Source organism: Orycteropus afer, unplaced genomic scaffold (assembly GCF_000298275.1).
Source record: "Orycteropus afer afer isolate SDZICR_OR568_19922 unplaced genomic scaffold, OryAfe1.0 scaffold00235, whole genome shotgun sequence".
Classification (NCBI taxonomy): Eukaryota; Metazoa; Chordata; class Mammalia; order Tubulidentata; family Orycteropodidae; genus Orycteropus; species Orycteropus afer.
Window position 1 is genome coordinate 3,092,613 of NW_006921822.1, and position 16,844 is coordinate 3,109,456.

Here is a 16,844-nt window from a genome sequence, read left to right on the forward strand (position 1 = left end):
AGATAACCAAACTATGGTACATATGCATAATGGAATGCTATGCAACATTAAAGAATAATGTAGAGTCTGCAAAACACTGCATAACATGAATGAACTTGGAGGATATTATGCTTAGTGAAGTTAATCAATCACAGAAGGACAAATACAGTATTAGTTCATTGTTGTGGAGGGTCAAGGAAAGGTTTATATGGAGGAAAACTTTCTTTGTTGGTTGCCAGGGGTGGGAGGGGAGAGGGGGAAACACTGAAAAAAAAAAATTGACCTATGTCACTTTAGTTTTCTGTATTTCACTGTACATAAATTATATTTCAATAAAATGCATTTAAAGAAAAAGAAAATATGACTCTTTCAGTAGATTCTTTTAATCCTATATTGATATTGTTATAATTTCTGGGCCACTCTTCTCTTTCAGAAGTTACATAAACCATTGTAAATAGATATAAGGGAGAAAAAGTTCTTCCATTTTTATATGCTATCTTATATTTCCACCACTCATCTGACAGTTTGTTGTACTGTGGTGGCTTGTATGTTGGTGGAGGCTGGAAGCTATGCCCCCAGTATTTCAAATATCAGCAGGCTCACCCATGGTACACAGATTTCAGTGGAGCTTCCAGACTAAGACAGACTCAGAAAAAGGAATGGGCCTTCCACTTCCAAAAGAATTGGCCAGTGATAACCTTATGAATAGCAGTGAAACACTGTCTGATAATATTACTGGAGAATTTCATGAATAGCCCTGAAACGGTGTCTGATATAGTGCCAGAATATCAGAAGGCACTCAAATTATGACAGAGGAAGACCTGCCTCCTCAAAGCACAGTCAACCTTAATGACATGGATAGAGTAAAGCTTCCAGAATCTCCCTTTGCTAATGTGGCATGACTCAAAATGGAAAGAAACAGCTGCAAACATCCATTAATAACCAGAACATGGACTGTACGAAGTATGAATCTGGAAAAATTGGAAGTTGTCAAAAATGAAATGGAATGCATAAAGACCGATATCTTAGGCATTAGTGAACTAAAATGGACTGGGTTTGGCCATTTTGAATCAGACACCCATATAATCTACTATGCCAGGAATGACAAATTGAAGGGGAAAGGCGTGGCATTCATCATCACAAAAAATGTTTCAAGATCTATCCTGAAGTACAATGCTGTCAATGATAGGATAATATTCATACACCTACAAGGAAGACAAGTTAATACTACTATTATTCAAATTTACACACCAACCACTAAAGCCAAAGACACAGAAATTAAAGATTTTTACCAACTTCTGCAATCTGAAATTGACCAAACATGCAGTCAAGATGTATTAATTATTACTGGTGATTCGAATTTCAGAATTGGAAACACAGTAGAATCACCAGTAGTTGGAAAATATCATAGAAGTGATGCCAGAGATTGCATAATAAAATTTTGCAAGACCAATGACTTACTCATTGCAAATACCTTTTTCCATTACAGTGACTATACACATGGACCCTGCCAGATGGAATACACAGGAATCAGATCAACTACATCTGTGGAAAGAGGTGATGGAGAAGCTCAATATCTTTGGCCAAAACAAGGCCAGAAGCTGACTGTGGGACAGACCATCAATTACTCACATGCCAAGTTCAAGTTGAAGTTGAAGAAAATTAAAACAGTCTTTAAGAGCCAAAATATGACCTTGAGTATATGTTACCTGGATTTAGAGACCATCTTAGGAATAGATTTGATGCATCAAACACCAATGACCGAAGACCAGACGAATTATGGAATGACATTAAGAACAACATACATGAAACAAAAAAAAAAAGGATCATTAAAAAAAACAGAAAAGGAAGAAAACACCAAAATGGATGCCAGAAGAGACTCAGAAACGTGCTCTTGCATGGAGAGTAGCTAAAGCAAATGGAAGAAATGACAAGGTAAAAGAGCTGAACAGTAGATTTCAAAGAGCAGCTCAAGAAGACAAAGTCAATTATAATGAAATGTGCCAAGACCTGGAGTTAGAAAACCAGAGTGAAGAACATGCTCAGCATTTCTCAAACTGAAAGAACTAAAGAAAAAATTGAAGCTGCAATATTGAAAGACTCTATGGGTAAAATATTGAATGATACAGGAAAAATGAAAAGAAGATGGAAGGAATACACAGAATCACTGTACCAAAAAGAATCAGTCAATTTTCATCTATTCAAGAGGTGACATTTGATCAAGAAACAATGGCACTGAAGGAAGAGGTCCAAGATTCACCAAAGGAATTGGTGAAAAACAAGCCTCCAGGAATTGATGGAATACCCACTGAGATGTTTCAACAAATGGATACTGCACTGGAGGCACTTACTCATCTATATCAAGAAATATGGAAGATAGTTACCTGGCCAACTGACTGGAAGAGATCCATATGTTTACCCATTCCAAAGAAAGATGATCCAACAGAATGTGGAAATTATCGAACAATATTAAATATCACACGCAAGTAAAGTCTTGCAGAAGATAATTCAAAAACAGTTGCAGTAGTATATTGACAAGGAACTCCCAGAAATGCAACCTGGATTCACAAGAAGACGTGGAATGAGGGGTATCACTGCTGATGTCAGATGATCTTGGCTGAAAGCAAAGATGCTTACTTGTGTTTTACTGATTATGCAAAAGTATTTGACTGTAGGGATCATAACAAATTATTGATAATATTGAGAAGAATGAGAATTCCAGAACACTTAATTGTGCTCATGAGGAACCTGTACATAGACCAGGAGACTGTCATCTGAACAGAACAAGGGAATATTGCATAGTTTAAAATCAGGAATGGTGTGCATCAGGGTTGTATCCTTTCACCATACTTATTCAATCTGTATGCTAAACAAATAATCTGAGAAGCTGGACTATATGAAGAAGAGCACAACATCATAATTTTAGGAAGACTAATTAACAGCCTGTGATAAGCAGATGACAACCTTGCTTGCTGAAAGTGAGGATGATTTAAAGCATTTACTGATGAAGATTAAAGACTACAGTCTGCAGTATGGATTCACATCAACACAAAGAAAACAAAAATTCTCACAACTGGACCAATAAGCAGCATAACGATTAATGGAGAAAAGATTGAAATTGTCAAAAATTTCATATTACTTGGATCCACAATCAACACCCATGGAAGTAGCAGTCAAGAAATTAGACAACGTATTGCATTGGGCAAATTTGCTCCAAAAGACTTCTTTAAAGTGCTGAAGAGCAAAGATGTCTCTGAAGACTAAGGTGCACCTAACCCAAGCCATGATATTTTCAATTGCCTCATATGCATATGAAAACTGGACAATGAATAGGGAAAAACAAAGAGGAGTTGATAATATTGAGTTGTGGTGTTGGCGAAGAATACTGAAAGTACCATGGACTTCCAAAAGAACTAACAAATCTGTCCTGGAAGAAGTGCAGTCGAAATACTCATTGGAAGCAAGAATGGCCAGAGTTCGCCTCACCTATTTTGGTCATGTTGTCAGAAGGGACCATTCCCTGGAGAAGGACATCATGCTTGGTAAAGTAGAGGGTCAGTGAAAAAAGGGAAGACCCTCAATGAGATGGACTGAGACAGTAGCTGCAACAACGGGCTCAGGTATAGCAAGTATTGTGAGGCTGGTCAGGTCTGGACAGTGTTTTGTTCTATTGTACATACACTGCTATGAGTTGGAGATGACTTGATGACACCTAGCAACAACAATATCATATATTTATATGGGTAAACATCAGCAAAATTTAAAATAAACAAGAACTCCTCTGAAGTTGATATTCAGAAAACAATTTATTTTAAGGAGCCCTGGTGGTGCCGAATTTAACCGTTTGGCTGCTAACCAAATAGTGATTCGAACCCCCTAGCCAGTCCATGGGAGAAAGATGTGGCTGTCTGTTTCCATAGAGACTAGAAACCAAATTTACGACGCCTTCTTGGGTTTCCGAGGCAGTATCACTATGGCAGTAGATTGCCCAACCTTCCTTCTGAGGAGTGGCTGGCGGGTTTGAACCACCAGCCTTCTGGTTAGCAGTCAAATGCCTTGGGCACTAAGCCACCAGAGCACCTTCCATAGAGATTACAGCCTTGGAAATCCTACGAGGCAGTTCTACTTTGTCCTATAGGGTCACTGTGAGTCAGAATTCGGTTTGGGTGTTTTGGTTAAATTAGATTCCATTGAAATCCTTTTTAGTTTCAGTTAAACAATGTAACAGTTTCCATTCAAGGAACCCAATACACCCATCAATTCTCTTGTAAAGACTCCAAACAGAATTCTCAAATTACTGGCCACATATAAAATTCATGGACCACTAATTAGATTCAGAATCTCAAGATTATTCTCACCTATGGCATATCTCTGCTCTCAGGCTTGATTCAGTGATGCAATCTCTTACTGTGTCATTTCTGTGTAGACAAATATGACTCAGTTAATTGCGTAATGAAAAACTTCTATATTTCATGTATTTTTAGAATAATCAATTGTTCATATATATTTAAGCCTTTGTTAAGCCACAACAGTAGATTTTAGGCCTTCCAGCAAATATTGTAAAGTGCTATCCCCTGCAGTAGCCCTCAGAAATGTTTTCCTTCCATGAGCTTAGGTGTTGGTGACAAATTCTTTTGTAAGATTACAGGAAATTAACTTAAACTTTCTAAAGACAGGAGCCAAATATATTCCTGTTCAATATATTCCAGTACAGCTCAAGCCAATTATTAGTAGCTGAGGTGATGGAAACATGATGAGGACAGCCAAGATGGTCTTGTGTAACAGTTAGTGCTAGGAGCCAGGAGCTCACTTTCACTCCTGGCTTTGCCTTTCTGCTTCATAGGAAGAGAGAGGTCAATCTATTCCTAAATTTCTTTATCTGTCAAATGAACTCAATAATATTATCCTGGCTTAGAAGGCATATTATAGAATTATGACCAAAAAAAAAAAAAAAACCTGCTTTTCTAAAATGAATTTGGAATAAATCATTGGCATGAATACCTTCCTACTGGAGGATTTTGTAATTTTCAGGGTTCTGATTTTCAAAGTAGAACCATGTGGCTGCAGGCAAGTCAATTAACCTTTTGAAACTTGTTTTTCTCATTTGTAAAATGGGATAAACAAACCCTGCCCTGCCTGTCTGAAAGTTTTATTGTGATAATTGAATAAGGTAATGGATATGAAGTCTGTTGAAAATTATAAATTACCATGCACTTCAGGTATCATCTTGCACTGACTACTTTCTGAATAGAATGACTATATTATTTTCTTTTGACGTCAAGTTATTTTGCTGAACGCCTCCACTCACATACTGTTTTCCTTGGTAATAGCAAATACTCTTCAAATTTATTTAAACCTCAGTCTCCCTGAGAGTAACATGGAAAACCTGACAGCAAATCACTCATGACAAAAGCTTTCACGTTCTGAAGGTCACATCAGTCTTACACAGCCACATACAGGCCTCCTAGAGATGGTGTTCTCCCATCATCCTCAGACTTGCTCAGAGGCATAGAGGGTTCATCGTTGATCACACTTCTCAACTCTTGGAGAAGTTGTTTCAGGTCCCTTGTTGGATCTTCCTTCAGTATGTTAGATTTCACAGAGTGCTAAATTAAAATAATTTATAAAACAAAGACACTTTATTTTCCTAGATTCACATGCAATTCCTCTTACAAAATTAACCCAATTTCTTAATCCAAGTAATTAAAAATTATGGAGGAGCAAAAAAAGGAAAATAAAAATTGTTTATATCTTACTACCCAGAGATAAATCAATAATAACCATTCAATAATCAATATCTAATTTATATATGCATATGTGTAGTACATATATTCATTCACATATATGCGCAAATTACTTAAGCAACTTCTTGTAAAGGAGGAACATTCAACATCTTCCTTTTCTGTGGAACTCTATTATATAGAGAAAGTGTATCTCTTCATATATTTACACAATACCTTTAACAGTGGCATTCAAATAAAGGTACTACATTGGCTAGAACTGAATCTATCATGAGCTAGGAAAAAGATAATTCTCTCTTTTTTTTTTTTTTTAGTTTTTCCAGTAAGATTAATATGACATAAGTGAGTTATGTGAAGAGACACTAACAAGAGGATAACGTGGTATTCAGCAAGGGTCAAAGTTTTCCAAAGGCCCTAATTAAATCTCAGAAAATTAAATATTTATACAATGAGCAAAATAAACAGCCAGTAGTATAACTAGCGGTAAAAGTACAAAGCCTGACAACTACATCTCAGTAAATTTTATAAATACCACTTAAAGTATTTCTTTGCTGTAACTATATGCTTAAATAAGTTATCAGTTTTATTACTTAAAAAGTGTAATTACTTTTCTATGCGAACTAAAGTATTATTTTTACAATTTATACACATTTTGTTTCATGTCATTGATTGCAATCCCCATAAGGTAGCCTCACTCAATCCACTTCCTCACCGTGTTTCCTATTTCCATTCCTCCTTGTTTCCTACCCTTTCCTGCCTTCTGAACTCTGTCCTTGGGCAAATGCGGCCCTTTTGGTCTAGAATGGTTGATTGTTCTAAGGAGTCTATACTTCCCTATTGTTATTGCTCACCTTAAAGACCTGTCTATTGCTTGGTTGAAAGTAGAGCAATGGGTGTAAGTTCAGATACAGACTTGAAGGGTGACTGAGGGCCATAGTTTTGGGGGTTCCACAAGCAGCAATTATCTTGTGTGTGTGTGTGTGTGTGTGCGTGTGTGCGTACACTTTGGGTGCAAATTTACAAAGCAGATTTGTTTTAAATTCAACAGTTCATGCATATTTGATTTCACAGTCCCGACTATAATCCCCAACCATAAAAAACCCTCCTCTCTCCTCCATGACTATCCTCTCCCCATATCCGTCTTATCTATGCCTGCCTGCCTATCCAGCTTTCCTTCTATGTGAATGCTACCCCTCTGATGTTTCATGGTTGATTGATCTAAGGGTGCATCTCCCTGGGGTAGGTGTTCTGCATGTAGGTCTTTCTACTGTTGGGCTGAGAGGCAATCCACAGGAGTCCATTTCTAGTCCTGAAGGAATAATCTGGGGCCATAGCCTCAGAGGTTTCACCAATTTCTATTAGACCAGTATTTCTGGTCATTTTTGTGTTTTTGATTTTTTTTTCTACATTTTTCCTCCCACTCTAACCAGGATATCCAATTCTGATTCCTTTCTGAGTGGTTGGCATTGGTAGCCAGGCACCATCTAGTTCTTCTGGTCTCGGGATCATGAAGGCTGAGGTCCTTCATCGTGGTCCATCATATCTTTAGACTGTTTCCACATGACTTTGATTTTCTTTATTCTTCATTGCTCCAGGCAAAAGGAGACCAATAGTTGCATCTTAGATGGCCACTTGAAAGCTGTTAAGATCCCAGTCACTCCTCACCAAAGCAGGATGCAAAACAAGATTATTATCTACTATGTTGTGCCAATTGATCACGATGTCCTCTGAGACTATGGTCCCGAGCCTGCAGGCCCAGTGATTCTCTCTCTCAAGGTGTTTGGTTGTCTCAGAGAAGCTACTCCATCCCTGTCCTCTATTACTTCTGTAATGTATGTGGATAATTTTGTAGCACAAGTTCATATGTAAGACTATCTTCAGCCAAATCTATCCTTGGTCTTGGATATATTCCTGTTCACCTATCCCCACCTGATCTTCTCACTCTATGCATTTATCCATTGCCTACTGTTTAGCAACACTTTGTCTCACCTACTTTGGTCATGTTAGAAGGGACCATTCCCTGGAGAAAGATACCATGCTTGGTAAAGTGGAGGGTCAATAAAAAAGGGGAAGGTCCTCAACAAGACAGATTGACACAGTAGCTGCAATGATGGGCTAAGGTATAGCAAGAATCGTGAGGCTGGCATAGGACCAGGAGTGTTTTGTTTGGTTGATACAGGGTCGCTGCAAGTCAGAGATGACTCGATGGCACCTAACCACAACAACAGTTCCCTGGGTGAGGTGCCTGCTGGATTGCAGGTGGTGGGTCCTATTATCCTGGCTGTAGAGGCTGTGGCCACTCCAGATGGTCTGGCAGAGGTTCATGCTCAAGCCAGGAGCTCTGCCCTCTGCCTTCTGAGCACCTAAGCAGGATTGGAGACATGCACCCAGCATCTTCGATGAGTTCATTTACTCATTTATTCAAAAAATGAATTTCCTTTGCACATTTGCCATTCACTATGGGGCTCAGGTATAGCAAGGATTGTGGGGCCGGCACAGAACTGGGCAGTTTTTGTTCTGTTGTACATGGGGTTGCTATCAGTGGGAGCCAACTCAATGGCACCTAACAACAACTAGTGTTTGGTGCAAGGAGCTCTGGTGTCATAGTGCCTAAGGCAGTTGACTGCTAACCAGAAGGTTGGTGGTTCAAACTCACCAGCCACTCTGCAAAAGGAAGACTGGGCAATCTACTTCCATAAAGATTTATCACCTCAGAAACCCAAAGGTGGTTGCTATGAGTCAGAATTGACACGATGGCAGTGAGTTTGATTTTTTTGGTTTAGTGTTTGGTGCCACTGGTAATGCAATATTGTGCATGTAGTGGTTGTCTGTATCTTTTTTGCACATTTCAAGCAGCAATTATAATTATTATTTTTTAAAATTTTTTTATTGTGGTTTGGGTGAAAATTTACAGAGGAAATTCACTTTCCATACACTGTCTCATGATATCGACTACAATTTACCACAAAGCAACAACTTCCCTCCCACTTCCTCCTGACAGTCACCTCTTCCTTGTGTCCATCCCTTCATGCACCCCTGCCCCTGAGCTGTCTTCCTGTGCATAAACAGCCTTTCTTTCTCCCATGATTGTTCTCTCTAAGGAGTGTATTTACCTCAGGTAAATGTTCAACTCCTATGCCTGTCTTTTGCTTGGCTGAAAGTCACAGGCGTGGGCTCAATTCCAGACCTGAAGGGCAGGTAGGGGCCATAATCTCTGTGGTTCCACCAGGCTCTATCAGACCAGCAAACCTGGTCCCCACCCCCTTTTTTTTTCCCAAATGATTTTGAGTTTTGTTCCACATTGTTCTCCCTCTCCATCCAGAATCTCCTACATAGATCCCCCTCTGAGTGGTTGACAGTGGTAGTGGGCACCATCTAGTTCTTCTAGCCTCATAGTCATATAGGCTGAGGATCACATGGTGTACCAGTCGCTAGGACTAATTGTTTCCATGAATCTTTGGTTTTCTTCATTCTTCTTTGCTCTGGACATGGAGAGACCCATCGCTGCATCTAGATGGCTGTCAAGCAGCAATTATTTTTAACTGAAGGAAAAGTAAACTTGACATAATTATAACAAATGTTAACCATTTAACAGATAAATATTTATTGAGATACACACACACACACACACACACACATATCTCCTGCTTTATGTAAAGAACTTTGCTACAAGCTGAGGTATAGGGTCTATCCCCAGATACCATGTGTATTTAGTTCAAGCTGAGCAATCTGAAGGCATTGGCAAAGGACTCCTTAAGGTTATGGAAACAAAATAGACAATGCAAAAATACACACTTCTCTCACGTATCAATAAACTTTAGGAAGTTTTGTTCCACAGATTTATCCTGAGGAGAAAGACCTCCAAGAAATATTGTTCAGTGTAAAAAAATAAAGTTGCAAAGCATTATGTATAGTGTAGTTTCATTTACATTAAAAATCTATAGATGTGTGTATGTATTTAACTCTATGTGTATATATATATATGTGTGTGTGTGTGTGCATATGTATCATCTATACATGCAAATGCACAGAAAAAGACCTGAATGGTTAACAGTGGTTAACTTTGAGGAGAGCAGTGGGAGTAAGGAAAAGATGAAAGATAATGTCTACCCCTTTACTGTTGAAGTTTTACATTGAACACCTCTTTATATATTACTAACTAGTTACTGCTGAGACTGCTGAGTCAACTCTAATTCATAGTGACCCAATGTCTGTCAGAGTAGAACTGTACTCCATAAGATTTCCAATGGCTGATTTTTCAGAAGTAGATTGCCAGGCCTTTCTTTGGAGGTGTCTCCAGGTGGACTCAAGCCTCCAAACTTTTGGTTAGCAGCAGATCTCGTTAACCATTTGCACCACCCAGGGCCTTCCTGTATATTATAAACCAAAAAGCCAAACCAAACTCACTGCAGTCAAGTCGATCCTGACATAGCTACCCCTCCTTGGGTTTCTGAGGCGATATCTCTATGGAAGCAGATTACCTAATCTTTCTTCTGAGGAGTGGCTGGTGGGTTTGAACCTCCAGGCTTCTGATTAGCAGTCAAATGCCTTAGGCACGATGTCACCAGAGTTCCCTTCTATGTATTATAATATATCCAAAATATAGGAGAGTGGTTATTTCTTGCAGGAAGGTAAAATGAGTTGGGATAGAGAAAAGCACAGAGGTAAGTTACTGGTAATGTTCTGGTTGTTAGGATGGGCTGTGGGATCAGTTATATTCACTGCTATTTTGAACAAATAAATAATCTAATGAAGTTATGTAAAGATTAACAATGAAAACGTGTCATAAACCAACGATTATGACTAATCCAATTCTGTGCACCAATTCTGTGCAAGTGTGTGGGCCAAATCTTTTCTTCCTATTCCATTAAATATAAATACAGAAGTGGACAAGGGACACATGTATTATCTGGAAGCACTGTGTGTGTGTAGCATGGGATTAGAATCAAACAGATGTGGGCACTAATTTTGGCTCCTCTGCTTACTTGTTCACAGTGGCCCTGGTGAGTGCCTCCCTCCTCATTTTTTAAATAAGATAATATAATCTATCCTTTTGAATTATTGTGAAGGTTAGAAATAATGTATATAAAGTGATTGACCCATAGTCAGAATTAAATCAATGATAGTCATTATTTTCTTTACTAACATAGGTTTCATTTCGATGAAAAATGAATAAATTTTGAACTGCCAACTTAATTAAGAGGATTCTTTTAGAGGCCAAAGCCTCAAGTGAAATTATACCATGCAAGAGATAATGAGTCTTGCTCCAATCCTGATGCTATGTTCTTCTTCATATAGTCCAGCTTCTTGGATTATTAGCTCTGCACACAGACTGAATAAGTATGGTGAAAGGATATAACCCTGATGTACACCATCCTGATTTTAAACCATGCAGTGCCCCCCGGTTCTATTCGAATGATGATCTCTTGGCCAATGTACAGGTCCCTCATAAGCACAATTAAGTGCTCATTCTTCTCAATGTTATCCATAATTCATTATGATCCACACAGTCAAATGCCTTTACATAGTCAATAAAACACAGTTAGACATCTTTCTGGAATTCTTTGCTTTCAGTCAAGATCCATTTGACATCAGCAACAATATCTCACTCCATGTCTTCTTCTGATTTCAGGTTGAATTTCAGGCAGTTCCCTGTTGATGTTCTGTTGCAACCAAATTTGAATCATCTTCAGCAAAATTTTACTTGCATGCAATATTAATGAAATTGTTCAATAATTTATACATTCTGTTGAATCATCTTTCTTTGGAATGGGCACAAATACGGATCTCTTCCAGTTGGTTGGCCAGGTAACCATCTTCACAATTTCTTTGCATTAATGAATGCGCACTTCAAGCTCTGCATCTGTTTGTTGAAACAACTCAAGGGGCATTCTGTCAATTCCTAGAGCCTTGTTTTTTGCCAATTCCTTCAGTGCAGCTTGGACTTCATCCTTCAATATCATTGGTACTTGATCATATGTTGCCTCCTGAAATGGTTGATCATTGACCAATTCTTTTTGGTACAGTGACTGTGTATTCCTTCCATCTTCCTGCATTGTGCAATATTTTGCCAATGGAATCCTTCCATATTGCAACTGAAGGCTTGAATTTTTTTTTTTTTTTTAAAGTTCTTTCAGCTTGAGAAATGCTAAGCATGTTCTTCCTTTTTGGTTTTCTGACTCTAGGTCTTTGCACAGTTCATTATAATACTTTACTTTGTCTTCTTAAGCTGTCCTTTGAAATCTTCTGTTGAGATCTTTTGTATCCTCAGTTCTACCATTTGCTTTAGTTACTCTCCATTCAAGAGCAAGTTTCAGAGTCTCTTCTGACATCCATTTTAGTCTTCTGTTTCTTTCCTCTCTTTTTAATGACCTTTTGCTTTCTTCACCTATGATGTTTTTGATGTCATCCCACAGTTCTTCTGGTCTTCAGCCACTGGTGCTCAATGCATTAAACCTATTCTTCAGATAGAGAAGTTCAATATCATCAGTCAGAATAAGGCCAGGGGCCAACTGTGGAACAGACTATCAATTACTCATATGCAAGTTTAAGTTGAAGCTGAAGAAAATGAAAACAAGTCTGTGAGAGCCAAAATACAACCTTCAGTATATCTCACCTGAATTTAGAGACCATATGAAGAAAAGGTTTGATTGTATCAATGACCAAAAACCAGAGGAGCTGTGGGATGACTACATGGAAACCCACTCTTGCAGTCACTGTGTAAATCCATCTCATTAAGGGTGATCTTCTTTTTTGCTGACCCTTTGGCAACATTAAAGAATATGGAAGAATCCATGAATCACCTCATAAAAAGGATGAACTTGGTGGACATTATGCTCTCTGGTGGCATAGTGCCTAAGGCATTTGACTGCTAACCAGAAGATTGGCAGTTCAAACCTACCAGCCACTCTATGGAAGGAAGACGGGGCAATCTATTTCTGTAAAAGTTTACCACCTCAGAAACCCAATGAAGGTCACTATGGGTCAGAATCTACTTAATGGCAGTAAGTTTGGTCATTTTTTTTCTTTTGCTTTTGCTTTACCAAGCATGATGTCTTTTTTACATTACATATATACTTTTCCTGAACTTTCTAAGTACGACAGGTTAAATTAAAAATGTTCTAAAGTTGCTAATATTTGAACTAAAGGGAATAAAAATGATTTATGATTTATGATTAATAAAATCTGCATGATTATAAGTAATTTCACATATAGTTCATGAAAAACAATATACAGCAACTTATTTGTACCTTGATAAAGTATTAAATATATCACCAATATGCCACTGGCATTTTAGTTATGCTTATTTTAGCCATCTCAATCTTATTTTGTTATCTATCATGCTTATGATGGAAATAACTAAAGAATTGAATAGAAGACTAGTAAATAATTTACTTTAAATATTGTTAACATTATACCTACTGAATATTTCACGTTTCTTTTTCCCAGAGAAAACAAGAAATAGCAAAGAAAACATTTCCATTCATTTCATCTTTGTTGGATTTATAGGAAAAGTATAAATCCAAAATATAGTAATTGAAAATGTAATAACTATAAAGACATTTTTAATGCAATTCTTCCCAATTTAAAATTATTTACATATTATGTATGTCATTACTTACATATTATGTCATTTTCTTCATGGATTGTAAGACTAGTTAGTTACTTACATGCGACAGAAAGCTGCCTGTAGACTGGGAAGATGGTACATTAGAATGAGAACGACCAGCAGGTGAGGGCTGTAGAAGCCGTGGTTTCACAGAAGAATTTGAAGTGTAGCCAGGGCCCTGAAGTTCCTGGAAAACAATACAGGTGTGAGCAAAATAATTGCCAATTTATAAGTACAAAGAATTGTGATATAAAAAATGTATTTTTTTTCAAATATAATTACAGTCTCACATGTTGAACTTATACATAGTTATTAAAGTGTTAAGTAAGATGATTACAGATGTTTAAGTAATTCTGAGACCTAGGTATGTGCTTAGGTAGGTACAGTCACACTGTAGGCTGATGAAAGCATTCCAGAAGTGAAGACATACCTAGGGTGCTATTACACTGGTTTCTAACTCCTGACAAAAGACTAGCATAGTACTGAGAAAGATTCTCTACAGCTATGGAGTGCTCTTGCCTATGAAAGTATCCATCATTGAGGCTCTTAAGTATGTGTTCAACTTTAAAACATATTTCTGAAAAGTAGGCATATATTGTAGTGGAAAATGTGTTGTCGTTAGGTGTCATTGAGTCAGTTCAGAACTAAACAGTCTGGTCCTGTGCCATCCTCATAGTTGTTGCCATGTCTGAGCCCACTGCTGGTAATCACTATGTCAATTCATCTCATTGAGGGTCTTCCTCCTTTTCACTGACCTTCTATTTTACCAAGCAAGATGTCATCTCCAGGGACTAGGCCTCCCCCACCTTTTTTAAAAATTTTATTGTGCTTTGGGTGCAAATTTACAGAGCAAAATTTGTTCTACATTCAACAGGTGTACTTTTGATTTCACACTCCAATTATCATCCTCACCATAACAAACTCTCCTCTCCTCCCATCCCTGTGACTACCCCTTTCCTGTGCCCTTCTTAACTATGCACTCCTGTCTGTCCAGCTTTGCCTCTATGTGAATGCTGTCCCTCTGGCCCTCATGCCAATTGCTCTAAGAGTGTATTTCCCTAGAGTAGGTGGGTGCATCACCCTGGGGTAGGTGATATATGTAGGTCTTTATACTGTTGGGCTGAGAGCCAATCCATGGGAATTAATCCAATTATAGGCTTGAAGGGTGACCTGGGACCATAGTCTTGAGGTTCCACCAGACTCTATCAGACCAGTAATTCTGGTCATTTTTGTGTTTCTCTGAATTTTGTTCCACATTTTTCCTCTCACTCTATCCAGGATCTCCTGTTTTGATCCCTTTCTGAGCAATTGGCATTGGTCAACAGGCACCATCTAGTTCTGGCCTCAGGTTCCTTCATATCCTTGGACTAATTATTTCCAGATGCCTTTGATTTTCTTCACTCTTCTTTGCTCCAGATGAGAGAAGATCAACAGTTGCTCTTAGATGGCTACTCACAAGCTTTTAAGACCCCAGTCTCTACTCACCTAAGTAGGTTGTGGAACAAGATTTTTATGTACTATGTTGTGTCAATTAAGCTTGATGTCCCCCAAGAGGGACTAGTCCTTTTTGATAACATGTCCAAAGTACACAAGACAAAGTCTTGCCCTCCTCATTTATAAGGAGCATTCTGGCTGTACTTCTTCTAAAATAGATTTGTTCATTCTTCTGGTGATCCATGGTGTATTCAGAATTCTTCATCAACACCAAATTTCAAAGGCATCAATTCTTCCTCATTCAGCTTTCACATGCATAGCAAAAACCAAAACCTAACTCACTGTTGTTGAGTCGATTTGATTCAGCTCATAGCAACCCCTCCTTGGGTCTGAGGCAGTATCTCTAGGGAAGTAGATTGCCCAATCTTCCTTCTGAGGTGGGTTTGAACTGGCAGCCTTCTGTTCAGCAGTCATATGCCTTAGGCACTACACCACCAGAGCTCCTCATGCATAGCAGGCAACTGAAAATACTATGACTTGAGTTGGGTGCACCTTAATCAGTGGCATAGTGCCTAAGGCATTTAACTGCTAACCAGATGGCTGTTGGTTCAAACCCCTCAGCCACTCCTCAGAAGGAAGACTGGGCAATCTACTTCCATGGAGATATCACCTCAGAAAGCCAAGGAGGGGTTGCTATGAGTTGGAATTGACTCAACAGCAGTGAGTTTGGTTTAGTTTTGTTTCTTTGCAGATTTGCCCAATGCAATGTGTTGCTTGATTTTCATCTAACATCAGCAATGATATCACTTAGTGGAAAACGTACTACTCTGAAAAAAAAACTTTTTTTTTTTTGCTGCAATCTGTACATTCCCTTATTGAGTAGTTTGTGACACACTTTGCACATTGCCTGGTGCATAGTAGGCATTCAATAAACATTTGTTGAATGTACAGTTTTCATAATTATTTTAGGGCTTTAAAATATTCTTTGAATTTAATACATTCTAATTTTTAAAATTCCATGGTGTTGAATATTTTGATGGTGTCCCATTTTTTTTTTTTTTTTACTTTTATAAAAAGTACTAAAGGGAACATGTTTGAGAATATACATTTATGGGTGTCTTCATTCTTTAGTGCTGTTATAAAAAAAATACCACAAGTGGGTGGCTTCAACAAATAAGTTTATTTTCTTACAGAGAACCTGGCTCAAAGTCCAAGTTCAGAGGGCTGGCTCTAGGGCCTACATGGAGGCTCCTTGACCTTAGGCTTTAGCTCTGCCTACCAGGCCCACTAGAATAAGCTAGAGACTTAACCTAACTCACACAGCTGCTGGGTGTTGTTATTGTTAGGTGCTGTCAAGTTGGCTCCAACTCATAGTGACATATGTACAACAGAATGAAACACTGCCCAGTCCTGTACCAGCCTCACAATACTTGCTATATCTGAGCTCACTGTTGCAGCCACTGTGTCAATCCATCTCATTAAGGGTCTTCCCCTTTTTCGCTGACCTTCCACTTTACCAAGCATGATATCCTTCTCCAGGGAATGTTTCCTTCTGACACATAACCAAAGTAGGTGAGACAAAGTCTGGTTATTTTCGATTCCAATGAGCACTCTGGATGCACTTCTTCCAGGACAGATTTGTTCATTCTTCTGGCAATCTATGGTACTTTCAGTATTCCTCCTCAACACCACAACTCAAAAGCATCAAGTATTCTTCGGTCTTCCATATTCATTGTCCATTTGCTGATGTGGCACGAATCAAAATGGGAAGAAATAGGTGCAAGCATCCATTAATAATCAGAACATGAAATGTGCAAAGTATGGATCTAGTAAAATCTGAAGTTGTCAAAAATGAAATGGAACACATAAAGATCAATATGCTAAGCATTGTTGCTGTTGTTGTTAGGTGCCGTCGAGTTGTTTCCAACTCATAGCAACCCCATGCACAGCAGAACGAAACACTGCCCGATACCACGCCAGCTCCATGATCCCTGCTATACTTGAGCACATCATCGCAGCCACTGTGTCAACCCATCTTGTTGAAGGCCTTCTCCTCTTTCGTTGACCCTCCACCCTACCAA

The 16,844-nt window shown here is 38.5% G+C and overlaps 1 protein-coding gene across 1 annotated transcript in view; it reads right to left on the minus strand.

Annotated features, from left to right (window-relative positions):
* Positions 1-16,844, minus strand: part of CCDC158 (coiled-coil domain containing 158) — a 106,686-nt gene that overhangs the window by 22,145 nt on the left and 67,697 nt on the right. Inside the window, exons 16-18 of the mRNA XM_042782081.1 lie at positions 13,391-13,516; positions 5,425-5,585; positions 4,338-4,397 (exon numbers count right to left, since the gene is read on the minus strand). Coding sequence (XP_042638015.1) covers positions 4,338-4,397; positions 5,425-5,585; positions 13,391-13,516 — 347 coding nt within the window. The remainder of the gene's footprint in view (positions 1-4,337; positions 4,398-5,424; positions 5,586-13,390; positions 13,517-16,844) is intronic.